Below are 23,537 nucleotides of genomic sequence, written 5' to 3' on the forward strand. Positions count from 1 at the left end.
AGGACACATGCCTGGGTTTCGGGATCAATCCCCAGTAGGGGGTGTGCAAGAGGCAGCCAATCAATGATTCTCTCTCATCATTGATGTTTCTATCTCTCTCTCCCTCTCCCTTCCTCTCTGAAATCAATAAAAATATATTTGAAAAAAAAATAAAACACTGGGTTTTAAAAGTTTTTTTTTTTTTTAAGGGAAAACATTGTGCCTGCAATAGGAAATTATTTAGAATAAGATGAAGTGTGTAACTAACCCATGGGGTTTAAATCTGATGAATTCATCTCTCATACTTATTTCCTCTTCCTTCCAAACCCACTGAAAAGAGTATGGAAGTGAAAAAAGTTAGAAAGGCTCAAGTAGCCCTGCTCTGCCCCTTTCTGTTTTGCTTGTTTTGTGAACACCTCCATCTGGCTGTGCTGCTGTCTCAGGTGTTCTGTTCTGTTCTGTGGAGCAGAACACACTGCAGCCACAGTGAGGCACAGCTGCGCTGGGCCCACACAGACCCTAACAGGTTCCAGAGCCTCCTCCCAACCCTGAAAAAATCAGGATCAGGCATTTGAAGGAAGCCTCAACACAAGAGACAGTGACCAAATCAAACAGGTGGAGGAAAGAGAGACAATGCAGGAAACAGAAGAAAAATTCACAAATTATAGTTTATATCCTCAAAGAAGTAAAAAAAAAAAAAAAAAAAAAGTGTCCATGAAACAAACCAAAACCAAGAGAAAATAATGCATGCTATTAAAGTGGAGCAATTCGTTAAACAATAAGAATGTGAGCAACCCAATTTAAAAATGGGCTAAGGATCTGAACGAACACCTCACAAAAAAGATATGCAGATGGCGTATAAGCATATGAAAAGATGCTCCACGTCATATGTCATTAGGGAACTGCAAATTAAAACAACAAAATGACACCCCTTCTGGAGCAGCGAACACCAGCGCACTGACAGCAGATGCTGCGAGGATGTGGAGCAATGGGGACTCCCACTCGCTGCTGGCGGGACTGCTAAACGGCATCGCCTCTTGGGAAGGCAGTTCGGCAGTTTCATAAAATACTAGACGTACTCTTACCATACAACCCAGCAATCAATCACACTCCTTGGTATTGACCCAACCATAGCAGCTTTAGTCATAATTGCCAAAACTTGGAAGCAGCCAGGATGTCCTTCAGTAGGTGAATAAACTGTGGTACATCCAGACAATGAAGTATTAGCGTTAAAAACAAATGCGCTGTTCAGCCATGAGAAGGCCTGGAGGAGACAGAAAGGCATACTACTAAGTTCATGTGGCCAGCTGAAAGGGTGCCTTCTGCATGATTCCAACATGTGATACTACGTGACACTCCGCAAAAGGAAGACCATGGCGGTCCGCTGAGTGTAACTCTGTGGGGTGTTGGTAGAGGGGGTTGGCTCGCATGTGTTATATGGAAATTTGTGTGCCTTCTCTTCAGTTTTGCTGTGAACCTGAAAGTGCTCTAAAAAGTAAAGTCAATTTGTTTAAAGGAACAATTGTTGAACTGTTCAGTCACAGTGACTAGATTGCACGCTTTGTAAATTATATCCCCCATAAAGCCTTAAAACAAGGAGGAAATGAAAAATAAAAAATAATATGAAAGCCAATTTTTTAAAAATATATTTTATTAATTTTTTACAGAGAGGAAGAGAGAGGAGAGGGATAGAGAGCTAGAAACATCAATGAGAGAGAAACATCGATCAGCTGCCTCCTGCACACCCCCCACTGGGGGTGTGCCTGCAACCAAGGTATGTGCCCTTGACCGGAATCGAACCCGGGACCCTTCAGTCCGCAGGCCGACGCTCTATCCACTGAGCCAAACCGGTTTCGGCGAAAGCCAATTTTTTTACATCAATAGGAGTGTCGAACATTAAAGGTATGCTCCAGAAATTAGATTTTAAAACACGGATGGAAAATGCCGGAGAAAAGATAAGAACAAATAAAGGTTTGGTTTGGCAGGTCCAACATCCAACTAATAAAATTACCAGAAAGAGAACAGAGAAAATGGAAGGGCAGAAAGCAGTGAAAGAAGAGGTAATAGGGAAGACTGTCTCAGAATAAGTTCACAAGCTTCCCCTGTGCAAGGGCCACCGAGTGGCCACACAGTGAGACGGGGAGACCGCCGCGGTCCCCTCAGGCCCCAGGAGGGCCTTTCCCAGCTACACGCATGCATTCATCCGATTGTTTAAAAAGCACAGCGCAGGAGCCTTTCATTGGCATGTTTTCTCCCCAAATGCAACAGCCACAGGTCTCACGTCAGCATAAATCCAGAGGAAGACCAGAACGGAGGTCTGTCTCACACCCCAATCCCAGAGGCCTTCAGGGCACCTTCCAACCCCCTAGCCTGGCATTCAATGCCCACCCTCATCTCCAACCTGCTGCTTCTCTTGGCCACATTCTCAGCTCGAATGAACTAGCCCCAACACTACAAAAAGGTGGGAGAGACATTGAATTCCTCACAATTTTCCCCTTTACAAAGAAGAAAATATGGGGAAGGAATGTGCTCCCTACCACAAATTCTCCCTCTCCTGGCACAGCCTCTGCCCCCCTCACCACCCCTTCCTTCACAGCGCTGGTCATCATCTCACTATACTTTTCCTCCCTGCCTAGCTCCAGGAGAGCTGAAAGATGTGTGTGTCTGTCCAGCGCTGCCTATATAGGGGTACAGTGTCTGAGGCATCTTAGCAGGTGCTTGTTAGGGGCTGAAATGTGTTCCCCAGAAGTCTATGTTGAAGCCTAACTCCCAGCACCTCAGAACATGACTGTAAGGAGACAGGCCTTTAGAGAGGTCTGCGTGTTCAACTGAGACCACTGGAGTGGGCCCTAACCCTGTCTGCCTGAGGGTCCAGCACCAACCAGCCCCCAGGACTACACATACTGCACAGGCCCTCCCTCCACGTGGAGTGCCGCTTCCTGCACTGTCTCCACGAGTCCCTCCATTTGCCGCAAGAAGCAGCCTCGGGAAGGGCTGGGCTTCGGGGGCTCAGCCACAATCTCCATCTGGCAGGACACCATCCTCCTGGAGCCCTTCTTGGAGCCCCTCACTAGCCGGGCTGGGGACACACCTCTCGCCTCGAGTGCTCTCCCTCCTGGGAGTTCCCTCCCAAAGTCCCTGCTGGGCCTCCTCCCACTCACTGGGGGAATCATCAGAGGAGGAGCTTGGGGTCTTGTCCTCAGCCACTCCACAGGCTTCTGGGCTTTTAGAACAAAACCAATGACCTTGGCAGGAAAGGAAGGCAGACTCAGCTGTTCTTTTTGTTTTTAAGATACTTTGATGAAGGGACTATTGAGTGTGGGCATCAAGGAATCCAGCCCGGTGTGAGGCACCCTGGGACCAGCAGGGGGAAGGGAAGAGGGCCAGTGGAGGGGTTACAGCAGGAACTATAATGGGGAGGGCACAGACATCACCAAAGCTGCAGGCTGGGTAGATCGAAAGCCAGCGAGAACTACCCTAGCCTCTCTCCTCTCCCATCTCCAGCCAGTGCCTCCCAGTGGCCACATCCAGACAGAAGCCAGGGGCCCTGGGAGCCCAGTGATGACCTGGGCACAGAGCAGGACAGAGCAAGGTGTGGGGAGGGGGAGGCAAGGGACCCAAGCAAGGCCAACAGGCAGGGGTGCTCCCACCAGCGAGGCCCCAAAAGCCTCCCAGCGAAGTCCGAGCTGGTGAGCATCACCTGTGTGAGTTGGGAGTCTCCCCAACAGAGAATGGGCAGAACCAACCAATCGCCAGGAGGGCTCAGAACCAAGTTCAGGGCACTTGCAAAGTCACCCCCAACCAGCCAGAGGCCCTAGAACCCAAACACTCTGGAATCATGGATTTTTCATGCCCCTGCTTCTCTAACCAACACCTCCCAAAATAAAACCGAGGGCAAGGCATTTGATTGGCTAAACCAAGGTCAAGTGCCTGCAACCAAACTTGAAGAAATCCTGGGAAAGCAAGCACCCGCATTCCAATTAGGGGGAAACCACAAAGTTGGGAAGAAGTTTCCCAGGCTGGGCAGCCAACAATGTGCACAGATAACTTTTTCAAAGTCAGAGTGTCCTTCTGACAGTATTTCCAGACTGGGATTGATGGGGAAAATGAGACATTTTTGGGGTCTAGCAATCTGAATCTGTGCCATTAACCTAATAGTCCCAGCCGTGGGCAAACTACAGCCCGCGGGACGGATCCGGCTGTTCTATCCGGTTCTCTTGCTCTCCCCTCCGCTCCTTTACTTTGAATTTATATTAGTTCACACAAACACTCCATCCATGCTTTTGTTCCGGCCCTCCGGTCCAGTTTAAGAACCCATTGTGGCCCTCGAGTCAAAAAGTTTGCCCACCCCTGGTCTAGTCTCTGCCCCTTTAATTGTCTGGTCCTGCAAAACCTGTTTACTCCCATTTTAGAGAGGCCATAAACCATCCCCAGATGGAGTTATCAGTGCTGGCGCCAGGCCAGGCCTTTGGTTGAGGTCTCAAGGCCACAGCACATGGGGCTCTTAGAGAACTTGCAAAGAGGACCGGAAAAACCCTTGTTTGGGAGACAAAGAACTGGAAAAAGTATAAATAGGAAAAAGTTTCCTCCATGTTTTTGCCCAGAAAGTTAAAAGACATTTTTCTCTGGGCCCGTGGGTAATAATAATAATAAAGTGTAACTCCATTTCTCTAAGCGTTGCTTGGTTTTTCTCCGTTCTTCTGTAATAGGATCCTGGCCCCTGACCTTGGTACATGTCACTGAATTTCTCTTCCCAATGCTCATTCACATGTCGCCCAGTGAGCAGACCACCTGCTTTGCCGCAACCACATATATTTTTTAAAAAAACTAATAGGCAAGCCCCGGCCAGCATGGCTCAGTGGTTGAGCGTTGTGGCGGTCATGCAGGAGGCAGCCGATCAAGGATTCTCTCTCATCATTGATGTTTCTCTCTCTCTCTCCCTCTCCCTTCATCTCCGAAATCAATAAAAACATATTTAAAAAAAATAAAATACTTAAAAGAACATTAATAGGCAAAATAAGATTGATATCTCATTGCTTAATTTTTCTTTCTTTTTTGGTTCCTTTATTAGTTGTATTCTGCAAAAGTCTTCGATACTCGGCTTAGAACACATTTTGTTTTGTTTCAATAGCTGATTTTTCATTATTTCCTTTTTGTAGCCAGTGCTAAAATCAGCTGGCATTTGCACTCGAGTTCCATTCAGCAGTGGGAACAGGAAAAAGAGCCTTAAACTAGATCCACATTTCTTTCGCTTGCACGTAAAATAGGCCTACAGGTCAGGCCAAAGCTGGCCCTGGGCCACTCCATGACGCTGGCAGGACCCGCTCCTCTGGACACCCCTCCAGCCTCGTCCTCACTGTCTAAGGTGGCAGCTGGCACTCCTACATCCTGCCCAGTGACAGGACAGGGGCAGAAACCCACCTTTACGACACTGCTGTTTGCATCTTGTTGGCAAAATTCAGAAATGTGGCCACACCAGGGAGGCTAGGCCGTCAGTCCGCTGAAAGAGCCGAGTGCTCAGGGCCGAGGGAGAAGGGTCCTAAGGACAGGCAACCATCTTGGAGGCCAGCTGGGCTTGCCTGTGGGATTCAGAGGGGACCTGAGGCACAGCTGCTTTCTTACTTTGTACTTCTGAATATTTCCTTTGTCCATCCACTCAACAAAGGTTCTTTTATAACACTACATTTGCGATGGACTGGCTAATGCCTGTGTTTGCCTCTCCTTGGGGGCAGATATTGTATCCCCAACAGCCAGCACAGAGTCCCTGCTCAGAAGACATTTGGTCTGTGAATGAGGGCTTTGCCAGTCCTCTGTGCCAGGCTCTGGGATGGGTGCTGAGGGTGCAGAGTGAGACCTGCCCTTGGCACTCATGGTCGACAGGTGGCCACCAGAAAACTCCCAGAGCAGGCGAGGCCGGGGAGGCTGGTGTGGCTGGGCTGGGCTTATGAGCTACAGGCAATAAGGGATAAGGTCCTTAAGGTACACTGACTTCAAGTTCCTCTCAAACCCAAGGTGAGGAAGGAATGTAGCCTCAACCTTGAGGCCAAAGGAGCCACTGGTGGCTTTCAGCAGCAGCGGGGCCAGAGCAGCAGGGGCGGGGTATACAGAGCAGGAGGGGAGACAGAGGGGGGGCCAGAGCTGCAGGGGGTCCAGAGCAGGAGGGGGGACAAGGGGGATACAGAGCAGCGGAGGGGGGGGGGGAGAACAGAACAGCAGGGGGACAAAGGGGGGGACAGAGCAGGGAGGGACAGAGCAGTGGGGGGGGGGGGACAGAGCAGCAGGGGGACAAAGGGGGGTACAGAGCAGAGAGACCAGGAAGAGCTGGACGAGCGCCGGGGGAGCGGGCTCTAGAAGGCCAGATGGAGCGACACAAGGAGCACGGGTCCTCTGGACGGTTGGCCAGCGGACAGGATGGCTCCATGGAGGCAAGAAGGGAAGAGATGGCTTTTGGGGCTGGGAAATAGTGCAATGGTTGCGAGTGACCTAGAGGGGAGTCTAATGTTGGATGGGAGCCAAAGTGAGGGGTCTGAGGAAAGGAGGGGAGACAGTGCGGTGGAAGAAGACAAAGGAGGCCCTGTGCTTGTGTGCCGGCCAGACAGGCCCCGGGGGAGTCTGGGAGGGAAGGAAGGGGCTGGAGAGGGCCCTGGCTAGAGCTGGAGCAGACAGCAGTTGGACGCCTGCGAGCCATGCTCATGGCTTAGAAATGCCCCAGCCCTGCCAGGAGCCTGTGGGCCCTGCTGCCTCTTCGCCCACCCCAGCCTGGCCCAACATGGGGGGCTCTGAAGCTGTCCCCCGTGGGCCTCTCCTTCGCAGAACCCAGGCACCCGCACCCCCCCTCCCCCACCACCCCAGCTCCCCTGCAGGGTGACACAGGCGGGGAGGAGAGGGAGAAAAAGGAAACGTCTTCGGGCCGAGCCAGTGAGAGTTAACCATGGCGGCGTCTACCAGACAGGCCTAATGAGACCCAGGTGGTCCCCTGGCTCCAGCAGATGCTGGTTCCGCGCCCGGCTGGGGAGAGGGGGTTCTGCAGCTCCAGGGGGTGGGGCCCGGCTGCTGGCGGGGGCCCAGCACATAACTTCACGCGGTCGCCGTCTGGGGCAGCAGACAACCAGCCGCTCCGAGCTGAACTGGCAGCATGAAGGTACGGGCCCTGGTGGGGGGGACTGAGCCCTTTTTGGAGAGGACCCTAGTCAGAGAGGGGACTGGGACAGCACCGGGGCTCTCACTGCAGCTCTCTGTCTCCAAGGGCGTGCAGCCTGGCCCAGAGCGGGTTCTGGCGGGGCGGTGTGTGTGGGGGGACGGGGAGAGGGTGGCGAGTGCAGAGAAAGCAGGGTGCTCTGTGGCGTCGGGAGGACTGTGTTGAGGATCCTGATTTCCTGCCACCAGGCCCTCCTGGCCCTGTCACTGCTGCTGCTGCTGCTGCTCTCCACTCCCCACTGTGCCCCCCAGACCCCCTTGATCCGAGGAGATGGTAAGCAGCCCGTTCACAAATGCAGCGGGGCCCGCAGCCGGGCCCACAGGCGGGCGGGCGGGAGAGGCTCCGAGCCAGTGTCTGGAGCCCTCCAGTTCTCAGGACTCGGCTCCTGCTCTAAACGGGGCAGGTGGATGAGATGACCTTCGAGCACCCCCTCTCTAAGAACTCTTGCAATTTCTTGTGAGAGTACCCTGCCCCTAGGAACAAAGACAAATTGTGGGGTGCATGGTGTGAGCTATGCCTTAGCCCAGGGGTGGGCAAACTTTTTGACTCGAGGGCCACAATGGGTTCTTAAACTGGACCGGAGGGCCGGAACAAAAGCATGGATGGAGTGTTTGTGTGAACTAATATAAATTCAAAGTAAAGGAGCGGAGGGGAGAGCAAGAGAACCGGATAGAACAGTCGGATCCGGCCCGCGGGCCGTAGTTTGCCCACGGCTGCCTTAGCCCCTTCCTCCCCCCACCCCGGCCCCCAGCTCTGGAGAGGTCCTGCCTTCAGCAACCCCTGGACTGCGACGACATCTACAGCCAGGGCTACCAGACCGATGGGGTGTACCTCATCTACCCCGAGGGGCCCAGCGTGCCGGTGCCCGTCTTCTGCGACATGACCACGGAGGGCGGGAAGTGGACGGTGAGTGGGAGGAGGGAAACAGAGGCCCAGTTCTGGTCCCAGCATGTGACCAGGCTGCACTTCTGGGAGCCTCAATTTCTTCATCTCTGTCCCCACGGCATAGTTTGTAAGCTGCTGTCAACAGTGAATTCTAGGTGCACATAATCCCCATAATAACCCTGGGAGGAAGGTTCCTTTTATAAAGGAACTGAAGCCCAGAGAAGTGAAGGAACTTACTCAACATCACACAGCCAACAGGGACTCCTACCCTGGCGTTTGAAACCATCCTAACCTCTTCCCAGCACTCAGGAGCTGCTCAAGGGGTGCCAGTGTGCACCTGGTTTCGCCCCCCTGCTCAGTCCTTTAACAAACCACCTTAGTACCTCAGGGTCCAGACCTGGGTGAGGCCCCTGTCCACTGGACCTTGAAAACCCAGGCCTGTCATCTCTGCTCCAGGTTTTCCAGAAGCGATTCAATGGCTCAGTGAGTTTCTTCCGGGGCTGGAACGACTACAAGCTGGGCTTCGGCCGCGCAGATGGGGAGTACTGGCTGGGTAAGGCGGGGCCCAAGCAGGTGGGGGCCCTCCGGGCCAGAACCTGGCTGACCTGCTGCCCCTCCACAGGGCTGCAGAACCTGCACCTCCTCACGCTGAAGCAGAAGTACGAACTGCGAGTGGACCTGGAAGACTTTGAGAACAACACGGCCTATGCCAAGTACGCCGACTTCTCCATTGCACCCAACGCAGTCAGCGCCGAGGAGGACGGCTACTCCCTCTATGTGGCAGGCTTCGAGGACGGTGGGGCAGGTACCTTCCTGGCAGGCGGAGGGGAGTGGGGGAAGGCGGGCTGTCTCTGACCCTCTGTGGCCCCCCTTTCCCTTCCTGGCCAGGAAAGGTCACAGCTGGCTCCCAACCAGGCCCACAGCCCTGGGCGCAGCCCCGCCCTCTGCCTTGGAGCAGCTGCTTCTTTGCGCAGCTCAGCCCCCAGGCTCTGGCTCAGGAAGGGAGCCCTCCCCTCCTGTTAGCTCAGCCTCCACAGCCATCCCTCTTCCCGCCAGGCGACTCCCTGTCTTACCACAGCGGCCAGAAGTTCTCCACCTTCGACCGGGATCAGGACCTCTTCCTGCAGAACTGCGCGGCCCTCTCCTCAGGAGCCTTCTGGTTCCGAAGCTGCCACTTCGCCAACCTCAATGGCTTCTACCTGGGGGGCTCCCATCTCTCATATGCCAACGGCATCAATTGGGCCCAGTGGAAGGGCTTCTACTACTCCCTCAAGCGCACCGAGATGAAAATACGCCGGGCCTGAGGCCTGACCCCAAGCCCACACTCCTGGCTGCTGGCCTCCAGGAGTGCTCACCCCGCTGGGCCTGCGCACCCCTGCACCCCTCCCCCAGTCAGCCCTGCTTCTCACAGGGCTTTATGGCTCTAGCCCCAGCTCACCCTGTCACACCAGGCGTCCACCAGAGCCAGGCCTCTTCCCCCCTCCACCTGAGGCAAAGCTGCCAGCCAGTTCCCAGGCCTCCTCTGCCTCCGCCCAACACAGAGCCAGGAGCTGCTCACCCAGGCGGCAGGCTGGTGTTCCCCTTAGCCAGCCTCCTTCCCGCGCTCATCTGTCGGGGTGTGCCTGCTGTGATCCGCACCCAGAGTACACCAGGCCACCTGCATGGCCGCCGTCACCACACCCTAGCAACCCCCTGGCTGTTCTCAGAGAATGTCTCACCCTTCACTTCCCCCCACCAACTTCTCGAGAGGCGAGAGGCGAGCACCGTGGGCCCCTCGCCCCATCTATCACCTCAGCTTCCCTGCTTCCTGTCCCAGGCCTCCAAAGCTCGATGCCCAAACTGTATTTCATCACAGCTACTGCACACCCCCCAAACAGCCACAACCCGGGCAGGCATAGATGAGGTCCGGCCACCGGCCCAGGTTGAAGTCTGGCCACGTGAGGAGCACAGGATGCTGTTGGCTGGAAGCAGGAGGGGAGAGGAGGTCTCGGCCTCAGGACGAGCAAGTGGGCTGTGACTGTTGTGCGTGCAACTGCATCTGTTGGCCCCCTGAACGTGGGGCCTGGCTCCTCCTCCTCCTTATTGACAGCACCCCGCCCTCCACTCCAAAAAGACACCCGGAGTTAGTGCCAGAGGGAACCTTCTATTTCACAGGTCTCATTTTTATGGCAAAGAGAATGACTAATAATAAAATTACATAATAAAAATACAATACTGAGAAGGATCGCCCGGGGAATAGGGGTTTCCTGATCCTGTCATGGCTCGGTGGTGGCTCAGGTGGCTGCTTAAGGCTGTGGGGTGGGTCTCAGAGGAACCTCAGGATAATCCCAAGCCAAGCTTCTCCTGCCGGGCCTGGGATCTGGGTCTTCCCCTGGCATTCAGGCACAGGCTGTGGGCCTCAGGGCTCCTGGAGGTCAGGCAGATCAGCCAGCAGCATCGGGGAATCCATCTGGATCTCACGCTGCAGAGACTCAATGTCAGAAGGGTTCATGCCGTGGCCCTCGAGCCAGTCAGCCAGCAGGGAGGCTGAGAGCGAGGCCGAGTCTGTCTGGCTGCAGGGAAAGGGGAGCAGGGAGAGTTGTTACCGGAGCTGGCTCCCCCGTCTCCCCCCAACAGGCACGTTCCTCCTGGAACCCAGCTCTGCTCCAGAAGTTCAGTCCAGCCAACTCACCCATCCTGTGGCCCATCCGCCACACCCATATCGAAAGACTGGTTTAGGAATTCTTCCAGGTCAAAGCCAACACCATAACCAGCCCCACTGCCCTTTGGAGTGCCTGAGAACGCGGGGGGCAAAGGGTCCTCCACCTGCAGGGCATATTGGCAGGTTACAATGCAGGTACCACCAAGAGCAGACGGAGGTCTGCAGGGAACCCCTGTCCTGATACTGCTCAAGACTCCATCTGGATGCCTGCCCATGGGTACCAGTGCCAGCCTCGACAATCCCTGGGAGCTGGCTGGGGCCCATCTCCAGGCCGGGCCCTTCCTGGGGAGCATTGTATTTATCTCTCAACCACCTGCTCATCAGCATTATGCTCCTCCTACCAGCATGGGCATATGTTCAGAGATAAAGCCTCTGTTGCTCACTTTTCATGGAACAAGACACACGACCAAACAGCAAGGATTTCCCACACCCATTTCCCTGGGCCCAGGTCCAAGGGTCCGCACAGCCGGGCTTTTCTCTCACCTGAGACTTGGACAGCTGCTGGGTCACCAGGTTGACATCAGGTGACTCTGAGGTGGAGGGTTGAGGGGTCCCCCTGGGGTCTGGAGGGGGTGGGCCAGATGGGAAGTAAGGCAGAACACCCAGGGTGCTGGAACCAGGCATCCCAGGGGGTGGCACAAGCGACTGGGGGGCCAGGAGGCTGGAGGTGGTGGTGGTCTGGAGTGCAGCAGGGCCAGGGACAGGCCTAGGAGGGCCAGCAGGGTGGGGAGCAGGGCCAGGGGCTGGGCAGGCCGGCTGTGATGCAGGACCAGGGGTGGCGCCTGCAGGTGGCGGTAGGGGTCCAGTGGGCTGGGCTACAGAGCCAGCAGGACTGGTGGGCTGGGCTGGAGGTGTTGTTACTGTGGCAGGGGCTGGTGCAGGGGTGGGGGCTGGGGGCTGGGCCATCCGAGTCCAGCGCTCCAGCAGGCTGCGATCATTGTCACTAAGCACCAGCCCAGCCAGGGGATCGGTGGAGGGGCCCCCAGAGGCCCCAGTCCCTCGCTCCTTGCGCTCCCGCTCCTGCCGCCGCTTTTCCCGCTCCTTTGCTCGCTCCTGCCTCCGCCGCCGCTTCTCTTCCCGCTCACGCTGGCGCTCCTGGGCTGTCACTGGCTTCCGAGGCTCAGGTGCTTCTAGGGGGGCACTGGGCCCATCTACAGGGAAGTTGGACAGGGGGAAGGTAAGAGCCTATGGCCCTGTACAAGCCCAGAGTCCCTCTCTTGCCACCCCATTCCCCAGTCAGCAGCTGCTTCTGGAAGGCACCTCTGAGCCGGCTCCGCAAGGACTTGAGCAGGGCAGCTTTGAGGGCTGCTTTGGTGTTGTCTGAGATGGCACCCTCCCTCTTTGGAGGGGCTGGTTCACTGGCCAACGCAGGGGGTGGCTGCAGGGTCATATCAATGTTGTCAGGTGCAGGGCCAGGGCACGGGAGTGGAGCTGGCGGAGGTGACTCCATGGCACAGTCCCCACTGGGAGCCCAGGAACTGGGCATCTCAATGTCGGGGCAGCTAGGCTCACTGGCCACAGGCTGCAGAGAAGGCTGGAAACGTATCTGCTGGCGGATGCCCTCGCGCCGGGCATGAAAGTCCTCAATCTCAGCCACAATGGCCTCCTTAATCCGCTCCCGGGTGAGGGCTTCCCGGTCAAAGGCAAAGTCAAAGGGTGGGGCACAGTCAGGCTCATCATCAGGGTCATGGTACTTGGCCAGAAAGGGGTGGCGAAGGGCAGCAGCTGCTGACATGCGGGCACTGGGCTCAAAACGCAGCATTCGCCCCAGCAGTGAGAGGGCCTGGTGGTCAGCACCTGGGTACACTGTCTCCCAGGGCACAGGCTGGCGTGGTGGCAGACTCTGGATATATGCCCGTACCCTTTCAGCCCCTACAGCCTGAATCACAGCTGGCGATGGAGTACCCAACACCATCATGATCAGCTGCAGCTGGTGCACATAGTTTTTGCCTGGGAAGAGCTGGCGCCTAGCCAGCATCTCACCAAAGATACAGCCCACAGACCACAGGTCAATAGCCTGCGTGTACTCATGCAGCGACAGCATGAGCTCAGGGGCACGGTACCAGCGCGTGGCCACATATTCAGTCATGAAGTACTGATGCTCAGCAGGCGAGGTGCACAGGCCCCGCGCCATGCCAAAGTCACCGATCTTGAGCTCACAGTTCTCATTCACCAACAAGTTAGAGGGCTTGAGGTCACGGTGGATGACCTGAGCTGAGTGCATGTACTTGAGGCCCCGTAGCAGCTGGTACAGGAAGTAGCGCACGTGCTCCAGTGTAAGCGGCTGCGAGGAGTGGATGATCTGGTGCAGGTCACTCTCCATCAGGTCCAGGACCACATAACTAGAAGGGACAGGGAAGAGGCATTGCTGTATTGCCCACACTCCAGCCCCAACCTCACCATGCCCTCCTGACTCCAGACATGTAAGGGCCTTACCCTCAGATTCTGTAGGGGGCCAACAGCATGGTATAAAGATCCTAGTCTCTACAGCTTTTCCATGAACTTAAGTGAATTAAATCCCTTTCTCTCCAGACCTATTTCCCCATGAGAGAAAAGATGAGGTTGGACTAAACCAGGGCTGGCCAATAGTTTTCGTTTGGCAGCGATCTCCATTATCTGGGAGTGGCTGCTTGAAAGACTATGATGAAAACTGTGGTATCTTGTCCATTTTCTGTAGGAAAGTGTTCTGTGATTGACTAGTGATGTCTGCTGTGGGAAAAGGAGTGTGTGGTTATAGTAGAGTGTCCTACATTTGCCATCCCATATACCGAGAGTCTATAAAACTGTAGCACCTGTACTCTTCTTGAGGAATCACAGTTGTCCCTGGGAATGCCCTAAGGCAGTGGTCGGCAAACTGCGGTTCGCGAGCCGCGGTTTGCCGCTCTGTTGACTAATGAGTTTGCTGACCACTGGGATAAGGGCTTAATCACAAGGAACAACAACAGCCTGTAATTACTGGAATCGAGAGTCTAGGTCAGTGGTTGGCAAACTTATTAGTCAGCAGAGCGGCAAACCACGGCTCACGAGCCACATGTGGCTCACGAGCCACAGTTTGCCGACCACTGCCCTAAGGGAACACTGGTCCTGGAACTGTGGGAATTTTCCAGCCTGCCTTATATGAGGTTCAGCTGTCCTTCCAGAACTGTGGCAATCCGGTCCCAGCCTTCAGAAAACATCCCAATCCAGCCTCCTCTCCCAACACCCCTCCTTACACAGATTTGAACTCGCCATAGGGCACGGTGGGCCTCAGGATATCCTTGATGGCGATGATGTTGTCATGCTTGAAGTGTTTGAGGATCTTTAGCTCCCTGAGGGTCCGCTTGGCATTAGTCACCACATCAAAAGCATTAGGGATCTTCTTAATGGCCACCTGCTGGCCTGGGAGCAGAGGAAAGGCAGATACTGTAAGGTACCTGGGGCAGCTGCAGTGGCACAAGGCCGCCTTCAACACCTCCCATCCAGCATGCAAATAACAACAGCGTGTACTTGGCCACAGGCTACGCCTGTGGCAGGGGCTGGTGCAGGGGTGGGGGCTGGGGGCAGGAGTGAGCAAAGGAGCGGCCACATACTGAATAACAGCAGCTACTGTATACTGAGCACCTACTAGTGCAAGCCCTGTGCTAAGCACTTTACATACAAGATCAGGTTTTCCCTTCTCATCCATCTCCTGAGACAGTTACTAATAGCTCAAAGTTACAGATGAGGAAATCTCATCTCAGTAACTTATTGGGGGTTGCATAGCTAGTTAGTGGTAGTCTAGACTCCATAATGCCTGTGCTCTTTCTACCTCCCTACCTCTACCCAGCACAGGATCTCCAACCTGGTCCAATCGGGACTGTCATTTTTTCTAAGGAGGAAGTCAGCTGATGTGCTGGCAAAACTATCATGGCAGAGTCTCTGAGAACTGTGCCCAACACAGAGCCTGGCACCCAGATGGCACCTAACCCATGTTTGACTTAAACCAGAATCTGCATCCCAGCTTTCCTTCCTGGCTGTTTGAGATGGGGCAGCTTTCTCGCTCTCGGGAAGCGGTTTCCACATCTGGGAACAGTACACCTAGGGAAGCTTACCGGTGAGGCGACGGCGTGCTGAGGACACCACCCCGTAGGCCCCGTTGCCTATGGTCTCGATGATCTCGTACTCGTCCCCCACGTCAAAGGTCACATCCAAGGAGCGAGCTTTCAGCAGGGCCAGGTTCTTGGCCGCTACAGAGGCAGCGGTGTTGGCCGGTTCCGCCTTCACTGGCCCGGGGGGCTCCCCAGAGCCGTCCTCGCCGTCTTCCTCCTTCAGGGGCTCGGCCATGGCGCCTGCGTAAAAACACTGGTGAGGCAAGGCCCGCCCGCCAGGACCTCAGTTTCCCCTCTGAGGCTGGGGAGCAGGACCAGGGAATTTCCAAGTTCCCTAAGCCGATGGAGACCGGGTATGAGGCAAAAGAGGGTGGCTGGCACGTGGGAGATGTCCACACCGGGACTCGGATCTCAGGGCTCCGGTCCGGTGAAAGCAGGGTCGAGTGGGGGAGGCGCCCGAGGCGCGGTCCAGGAAGAAAGGGTGGGGCGGGGCACCGGCTGTCCCCGGTTTACACTCACCGATCGCGCCTCACCGACGCCCCTCGGGCTCTCGGAGGTCCCCGCGGGTCCCCGGCTTCCGGCCTAGTGGAGGGGACCCCAAAAGCTCACTTGTTCAAGGCCGCCGCCACCACCTCAACGTCGCGCTGTGCTCCTCAGGGCCCTCCGCCCCGCCTCCCAAGACCACGCTCCCTCCAGCCTCTGGCCAATCGCCGGGTGGTTCTGCGGAGTTCCCACCCCCTCTGTTTGCTTTGCCCAATACGAGCTCAGCTACCGAGGAAGCCACGCCCCGTCCCCCACCCCTCCGCGCGCCGCTGTCCAGCTCCCGGGCGGACGCCGCCCAGTGTGCGCTCGGCTCTCGCAAGGATGTTCTCGGCGGGCGGCCTCGGCGCATGTGCGCAGACAGCCCCGGCCCAGCTGAAAGGGAGGCCACGCCCCGTGCGTGCGCGCGCGTCCCGATCCGCCAGGCGTCGGGCCGGTGGCAGCGGACCTGGGAGCACCGAGGGGCTGTGACACCGGGACTGTCCCGGGGGTCGGCTCTCGAAACCCCCTCTTGTAGACCCGTCTCCGTCGTCAGCCCCGTCGCTCGGGGATAGTGCCCGCTATTTTCCCGTCTTCCGGGGAGCCGGCTCCGGGGGGACAGCATCCCACAGAGGGAATCCGTCACGTCCACGCAGCTTCCCGGGCCTCGGGATTCTAGAGCGTCCAGCCCGAGGCCGCCGCGTACTCCCCGGGGCTGGTCTTCCTCACGGGCCCGGCGTCGCTGGGCCTCGGCTGCTCTTTCCTGCCTCCGGGCGTCCCTGCGGCGGCTCTGTCCCACGACCGCGGGCTCTGCGGGCGGCGGCGGCGAGCGGAGCGGGGCGTGGGCAGGGCCATCGAGCCTCTAGCCTCCGCGGTGACCTCGCGCCCCGGAGCCCATGAGGGCAGAGCCCTCCTGGAGCTCAGTAACCCGAGCTTCCGCCCCACGCGCACTCTCGGTTCACAGCAAATGCTTAGCTGCGCCAGGAGGAGGCGGTGGCGTGGGACCTGGAGAGGAGGCTCTCAGCAGGGAGTCCGCGGGCCCTGAGGAAGGTTTTGGAGATGGCTGGGTTTCACCAGGTGAGAAGCGAAGGAAGGGTGAGGGACGCAGCGCCCTGGTTCTAGCTTTGCCCTGAATCGGGACGCGCTGGAACCCGATGGTCTAAGGCCCTGGGTTTCCTCCTCAGGCGCACAGCAGGGGCGGAGAGCGGATCCAGATCAGAATCAGTTTTGGTAAGCCTATATCTACACTTTTCAAATTTTTTGTTTTTTTTTTTTATATTCCCCACTATTGTGGGTTTTTAAAATTTTTTTATTAAGACATACAGAAAGTTCCACTAATTTTCACAAATGTAATATGCCAGGGTATTGAATTCAGATGAAAGAAAAATACATTAAAACACACACACACATTACCAGCCCTTCAGAAGACCCTTCCCTTTTCTAGTGGTGATAGTGTTATCGGAGAAAAGCGTGGAGGTCTTCCTCTGTTTCTAGTGGGAGTGGGGTTCTTGGGGTACCGCTGGAATAAGCATTTTTATAGGCTCCCATGGTAGGATGAGATGTGATATGAAGCTTTATTTCTGTGGAATTACAGCCTAGGTTTGCACAGTCCCATTTCCCTTCATCTAATCCTGGAGGATGTGCAGCTGGGGATTCCGAGAGCTAAAAGCAAAGCCAGTGTCCAGGTTCCCTTTCCTTGGGGGAGCTGGTCCCATCAGGCTAGTTGCAGTCCATTAGTCCTTTGTGTGGTGTCCAAGAGAGCGCCAGAAGCCACGAGGGCAAGATCACAAAAGAGAAAACTTGTTTAGGAGATTAAATATCTCTCAGCCTGGCCAGTGTGGCTCAATGGTTGAGCATCGACCTATGAACCAGGAGATCACCAGTCTGAGCAAATACCTGGGTTATGGGCTCAACCCCCAGTAGGAAGCGTGCAGGAGGCAGCCGATCAATGATTCTCTCTCATTATTGATGTTTCTCTCTCTCCCTTCCTCAGTGAAATAAATAAAAATATTTTTTTTAATTAATAAATAAAAATAAACCTCTCAAATCATCCTGAGCTTGCAGTGGCCACACCTACTCTGGCCAATGACCTGTTCCCGGGTGTGACTGACAAGTACCTTCTGGCACCCAGACTTTACTGGGCATGCATCTGTTCTGGCCTGTCCAGTCCCTCCCCTCAGCGATCTGCAGGGGGAATAGACTGGTGCTTCCTGGGGAGTGTTAAGTTGCAGCTTCCTGGCAAAGCTGCACAAGTGGGGTGCCCATATGTGGCCTTCCCCCTGCTCCTTTCCTGTTATTAGTAACTATGTTGAATTACAATGGTATCAATAATTTTGTTAACTCTTCCACACTTTTTTTTTGCATTGAATTTTAAGAATTTTATTGGGATACATTGTCATAGAAAAGTAGATACCGTGTTTTCCCGAAAATAAGACATCCTCCGAAAATAAGACCTACTTACAGGTTTCCTTCTGAGTGAAATATAAGTCATCCCCCAAAAATAAGGCCCCCAGGCTCTGTCTCAGAATGAAAATTAATTTACCATAAACTGGTTGCTAGGGCCGCCCCGACTGGCGTCTAGCAACCAGAGACTTTACATGGAGTCCTGACCGTCACTGCTGTGTGGAGGCGGAGCGGAGGTCGGTGAGCGCGGGGCGGGAGAGAGGATGAGACTTTCGCAGATGCGTGTAGAAGAACAGGAGGATTAGGGCGGATGGGACATGGCGAAGGTGGTGAGTGCTGCTCTGTCTCTGGTGACACTACCTGATGCTCGCAGCTGCCTTCATGATGACTGAAGGTTCTCAGTCAGTGGCAGACCCTGCTCCAGCCCAGATCCAGGCCCCAGCAAGCCCAGTGACAGTCCCCAGGCAGGCCCCAGGGGGTAAATGTCTGATAAAGGGGTAGGGGGGATGTCTGGTGAAGGTGTTCAGTGGCACAGGGGTGGGGGGAGGGGGATCACTTAAAATGACACAGGAGGATCAGAGGGGGCAATCAAAATGACACAGGAGGATCAAAAGGGGTTACTGCCGAAACCGGTTTGGCTCAGTGGATAGAGCGTTGGCCTGCGGACTGAAAGGTCCCGGGTTCGATTCCGGTCAAGGGCATGTACCTTGGTTGCGGGCACATCCCCAGTGGGAGGTGTGCAGGAGGCAGCTGATCGATGTTTCTCTCTCATCGATGTTTCTAGCTCTCTATCCCTCTCCCTTCCTTTCTGTGAAATATCAATAAAATATATTAAAAAAAAAAAAAAGGGGGTTACTAAAATGGTAATCCCCCCTCTGATTCTCCTGTGCCATTTTGATTCCCCCCTCTGATCCCCCGTGTCATTTTGAGTGATCCCCCTCCCCCCACCTTGATACCCCAATTCCTTTTTTTTTTACCCCTAGAAATGAGCGCAAAAAGAAAAAGCTACTCTGTGGAGTACAAGAAAGGAATCGTGGGAGACTCTTGGGGCCAAAATCTTACTGCTTTCTGCAAAGAGAAGATGTTGAGTATCCGATTGGTCCGAAAATGGCGAGCAGAGTATGGTAACCTCATTGAACAAGTGGACAAGGGAAATGCTAAAAAGTGCAAGTGTGGATCAGGTCGGCAACCATTATTTTCCGAGCTGGAAGACCTGATCTGTGAATGGGTTGTTGACAGGAGAGCAAAGGCTTTGGTTGTGAATAGGGCTCAGATTCAAGAATTTGCCCTTGCAATGGCACCACAGTTTGACATAGCCCCCGAAGACTTCAAAGCATCACAACACTGGCTGGATAATTTCCTTCAGCGAAGTGAACTGTCTTTAAGAAGATCTACAACATTGTTTAGGTTGGAAGATACTCAAGTTATTAAGCGAGCACTTGCATTCAAGTCCTTTATTGATGATGCTGACTTCTCTAAATACAATCTTTCCAACATGATTGCTATGGATGAAACTGCAGTGTTTATGGGCCCATCATCTCAAACAACAATTGAACGGCGGGGTGCCTCCTTGGCGTACATTCCCTCCACTGCTTACGAAAGTGCACGTGTTTCCTGTATTTTGGCAATTCATCTGGATGGCACTAAAATCCCACCTTTAATCATTTCTAAGGGCAAGAAGGAAAAGATTGAACATGTTTTGGGCGTTTTTATTCTTGAAACTGAAAAAGCCTGGGCCACACAAGCAGTTATAAGGAAGTGGGTCGATTTAATGCTGCCGCTTGTTATGCGAGGGAGCCAAAGAGGTCTGCTAGTCTGGGATGCAGCCAGCACTCACCGCGCTAAAGACATGAAGACATTTCTTCATGAAAGAAAAATAAATCAGATAATGATTCCCGCAGGAATGACGGCCTATCTCCAGACTCTTGATATTGCAATAAACAAGCCATTCAAAGACAATTTGCGCATGGAAATTAATGACTACATTGAAAATAGAATGGAGAGAAATCAGCGTGGAAACTTTGTGAAACCTAAACTGCAAGAAGTTGTGACTTGGGTGAAGAATTCATGGGAGAAAATCACTGACAGTTGCATTGCAAATGCACTGCGAGCAGGCTACCTTGACAAGAAGTACTCATTTAAAGACAGTGCTATTGCTAAACATGAGAGATTTGGTCCACTGATTCTGAAAGAAATGGAGTCACAAGAAATTCACCAGGAAATTCAGGAATTGGATTGTTATGATGATGTTCCAGAAGATGATGACATGATTGTCATTGAATAAATGAGTAAATTCTTGATACTGTAGGATTCACAGTTTGTCTGGTTTGTGTTGACAACTACCGTACTACCGTACCGTATACAGGTAATAAATTTCCTTTATTTTCATTTAACAATAAATGTGTACCGTATTCTTCTTCATGGAAAAATAAGACATCCCCTGAAAATAAGACCTAGCGTGTCTTTGGGGGCAAAAATTAATATAAGACACTGTCTTATTTTCGGGGAAACACGGTATTACATTTTTTAAAAATCAACATTAGAAAAAATATATTTAGGAGTACTAGTCAGTATCAGTATTAGAACAAATAGGTATCTAGTATTTAGACACATAAAGATCAGCCCTAGCTGGTTTGGCTCAGTGGATAGAGCGTCAGCCTATGGACTGAAGGTTCCTGGGTTGGATTCCCGTCAGGGGCACATGCCCGTGTTTCGGGCTCGATCCCCAGTAGGGGACATGCAGGAGGCAGGTAGTCAGTGATTCTCATCATTGATGTTTCTATCTCCCTCTCCCTTCCTCTCTGAAATCAATAAAAATATTTTTTTGGAAAAAAGATCATATGGGCCTCCTTAGTTAAGGTTGAACTACAGTGGAACCTCGGTTCTCAAATTTAATTTGTTCCGGAAGGCTGTTTGAGAAGCGATTTGTTTGAAAACTGAATCATTTTTTCCCATTAGAAGTAATATAAATTGAATCAATCCGTTCCAGACCCCCAAATGATTCCTGTTTTAATCTTTTTTATATATTGTGTATGTCTAATGTGCTGTTTAATCCATAAATAAATGCTTATTAAATTTATTGAATCACCCCTACTAGCCTTAAACAATTTTTTAATATATATCTGCTTCTGAAATGCTGTCACCAGCTGCTTTTCGTTTATCCAATCACCAGCAGTTTTTCTGCCTGTTCACTTGGCTGTGCTGTTTTGGTGAGCACTTTCAAAGCCTTAGCAACATTAGCACTCTTGGTTGTCTCTGTGTTTTAAAATTGTGCTAACCATTCTCCTTTGTTTGTTGCCCAATAGACGCTTTGTGTCCTGCTGAGGTATCAGCATGAAAGGGTTGTCAGGTCCAAAACAAGTTTTGGTCCACAACCAAGACATTTTTTCTGTGAACAACTTGGTTGAGAACCGAATTGTTCCAGATGGGAGACCTTCGAGAAACGAGGTTTGACTGTATAAAATTTGTTACTAGATTTTCCTGACAGCATAGCAAAAAGCCAAATTGTCAGTTACATGATTGAACACGAAGAAACCATCCTTGTGGGAAGTGAACGTTTTGTATCACTGAGGCCTGAAAATAACTTTTGATGGCTTTTCTACAGGTGATACAGTAGATGATCTTCCCTAACTGTGAAATGTGTGCAACGCAGGCCTGTGTTGTCCTCCGGTGTAAGTAGAGGTGTACAAAGGGAGGACACATAAGCACATCTTTTCAGGAAACAAAGTGGACAGCTATGTGATGGTTCTGTCTGATCCAGGAACAAAACATAAAATATCAGAAGAAACTCAAAAACTGTATGCTTTAAATTCTGTTCTATAAGTATTTCCGCTAGGCTTTTTATACAAGTTACAGAGTTCAACATTCTTCTGGAAAAACTTGCTGATTCTCATTTACTTTCCACCCCACCATGAGCTGTTCTGCTCTACCCCCACTAGGCCTGACTCCTGGAAAAGTCATCAGGTACTTAACTATATTCAGATCCAGTGGACATTCTTCTGTCGTTGGCTCACTGAGCTCTGCTGCATATGCCACAACTGACCGCTTCTTAGGAAGAAATTGTTGCATGTGGTTCAAAAGGCTTAAGTGAAAAATCTTGGTCCCACCCTAGGGGCCACTTTTATAATTTCTTATTGGAAGTAAGAAACAAGCAATATAAATTCAACACAAGCAAATACTAATACACATTCTTACCCTCCTCCCCTTTAATATACACAAGGTAGCATTTTACATACTTTTTCTGAAGATCATTAGGTATCAGTAACCAGAGAGGTCTCTCATACTTTTTTTTTTTTTAATTGATTTCAGAGAGGAAGGGAGAGGGAGAGAGAGAGAGAGATAGAAACATCAGTAATGAGAGAGAATCATTGATCGGCTGCCTCCTGCATGCCCCACACTGGGGATCGAGCCCACAACCTGGGCATGTGCCCTGATTGGGAATCATCCGTGACCTCCTGGTTCATAGGTCGATGCTCAACCACTGAGCCACGCCGGCCATGCTTATTCTTTTTTTTATAAGAGCTGTTTTGAGATATAATTCACATACTCTGAAACATTTATAATGTGTAATTCAGTGTTTTATAGTATGTTGACAGTTGTGCAACCATCACCACTACACAGTTTGAAAACATTTTCATCATCCCACAAAGAAACCCGTTCATAATCACTCCTTGTTTCCCTTCACCCAGTCCCTGGCAACCATTGATGGGGTGGGCAGGCAATTGTTAGTCTGCAGAGGGCGGTAGGGCTTCCCTGCTTCCCTCAGCTGGCTCTCCTGCTCCTGCTCCTGCTCTTGGTGCCACCTATGGGGCAGGGTGGCCTGTGGACTAGCAGACGGGATGCTCCCTCCCAAGAAGGGGACCAGTTTAAAGGATGAATCTGCAAATGACCTGTCTTTTCTCAATGGGAGCATCTTAGGCACCACTGTAACAGGTGGCAAGGGGAGTTTGGCAAAAACTCTGTGAGACCTTAGAACTCACCTAGAGGTAGCGACTGAGCTGTGACCCCCTCAGCTTAGGCAAGCCTCCGCCTCCTGGAAACCTCTGTCTCCTCTGTGAGGTGAGGGCAGTGAGCTATTGCCCCGACATGCAGGAAGAGTCTCCTGAAGATTGAAATAGGGAGTTGGTCTAAATTATAACTGGTTCTAGGCCTGATCTGAACGTGGATCCTGCTATTAACCACACAAATGGCAGGGGCTGGGAGTGGGCAGGACTCAGCAGGCTGGAGGGAGCGGTGGGGGTGGGAGCATGGCATGCCTGGCGACTTACTCTCCTGCCCTCAACCTGGAGTGATCAGATAAGACTGCATCAGGCTGCAAGTAACAGAAACCCACCAACCTATCTTAAACACACATGGAGGTTTTTTTTTTTTCTTTCATCATAAGACATCCAGAGGACTTTGTTGGCCTTGGTTTTGCTGCTCAGTAATGCTTGTCAGGGACTAAGGCTCTATCTTTCTGCATTGCCAGTATCCTACTGACAGTTGGCCTCTCTTAACTCAGGGCTGCAAGATGGCTGCTGCCCTCCAGCCATCAGATTCAAGCTGCAGACACAATAAAGGAGGGAGGCTGCTATATCTGTCATCACAAGAGCTCGCCTTCCTGGTAGCCCCCAGCAGACATGCACTTACATCTCCTTAGAACTATGCCACCACCAGCTGCCAGGGAGGCCCAGAAATAAAGGGCTTCGATAGGTACATTGTGGGGAAGCACGGGACTTGGTTGGAATGTCTAAGGAGGATTCTCCGAGAGGTTGGGAGTCTCTGGGGGGACCTTGCCAAAGGCGGC

At 52.9% G+C, this 23,537-nt stretch overlaps 2 protein-coding genes across 5 annotated transcripts; one reads left to right on the forward strand and one right to left on the reverse strand.

The window, feature by feature from the left end:
• Nucleotides 1-7,067: 7,067 nt before the first annotated feature.
• Nucleotides 7,068-10,281, forward strand: MFAP4 (microfibril associated protein 4). 2 transcript variants are annotated; one of them, XM_080679174.1, is made up of 6 exons: nucleotides 7,068-7,120; nucleotides 7,366-7,450; nucleotides 7,929-8,083; nucleotides 8,519-8,615; nucleotides 8,685-8,867; nucleotides 9,119-10,281. In XM_080679174.1, the coding sequence occupies exons 1-6, from the start codon at nucleotides 7,115-7,117 to the stop codon at nucleotides 9,364-9,366; spliced, it is 774 nt and encodes a 257-aa protein (XP_080535300.1). In that variant the 5' UTR covers nucleotides 7,068-7,114; the 3' UTR covers nucleotides 9,367-10,281. The 2 variants fall into 2 exon arrangements, with proteins under 2 accessions (XP_080535300.1, XP_080535299.1); XM_080679173.1 differs by having other exon boundaries at nucleotides 8,519-8,867; nucleotides 9,119-10,261.
• MAPK7 (mitogen-activated protein kinase 7) lies at nucleotides 10,193-15,515 on the reverse strand. Of its 3 annotated transcripts, none has more exons than XM_080679170.1 (7): nucleotides 15,350-15,515; nucleotides 14,834-15,070; nucleotides 13,976-14,141; nucleotides 12,024-13,105; nucleotides 11,247-11,914; nucleotides 10,734-10,867; nucleotides 10,193-10,614 (listed from the first exon to the last, which is right to left on the reverse strand). In XM_080679170.1, exons 2-7 carry the CDS (start codon nucleotides 15,063-15,065, stop codon nucleotides 10,461-10,463), a joined length of 2,436 nt encoding a protein of 811 aa, XP_080535296.1. In that variant the 5' UTR covers nucleotides 15,066-15,070; nucleotides 15,350-15,515; the 3' UTR covers nucleotides 10,193-10,460. The 3 variants fall into 3 exon arrangements, with proteins under 3 accessions (XP_080535296.1, XP_080535297.1, XP_080535298.1); XM_080679171.1 differs by having other exon boundaries at nucleotides 10,193-10,523; nucleotides 15,350-15,489; XM_080679172.1 differs by lacking the exon at nucleotides 10,734-10,867 and having other exon boundaries at nucleotides 15,350-15,489.
• Nucleotides 15,516-23,537: the final 8,022 nt, after the last annotated feature.

The sequence above is a fragment of the Plecotus auritus genome, assembly GCF_963455305.1.
Source record: "Plecotus auritus genome assembly, chromosome: 7".
Taxonomy (NCBI): domain Eukaryota; kingdom Metazoa; phylum Chordata; class Mammalia; order Chiroptera; family Vespertilionidae; genus Plecotus; species Plecotus auritus.

Bases quoted from the DNA above. Each gene is read 5' to 3' on its own strand.
- MAPK7 (XM_080679170.1), bottom strand. From the start codon at position 15,065: ATGGCCGAGCCCCTGAAGGAGGAAGACGGCGAGGACGGCTCTGGGGAG. The intron at 13,106-13,975 runs GTAAGGAGGGGT...TGTCCCTTCTAG, and splicing joins TATGGCGAGTTCAAATCTGT to TTATGTGGTCCTGGACCTGA. The intron at 10,615-10,733 runs GTGAGTTGGCTG...CTTTCCCTGCAG, and splicing joins GCGGATGGGCCACAGGATGG to CCAGACAGACTCGGCCTCGC.
- MFAP4 (XM_080679173.1), top strand. The intron at 7,451-7,928 runs GTAAGCAGCCCG...CCCGGCCCCCAG, and splicing joins CCCCTTGATCCGAGGAGATG to CTCTGGAGAGGTCCTGCCTT. The intron at 8,868-9,118 runs GTACCTTCCTGG...TCTTCCCGCCAG, and splicing joins CTTCGAGGACGGTGGGGCAG to GCGACTCCCTGTCTTACCAC.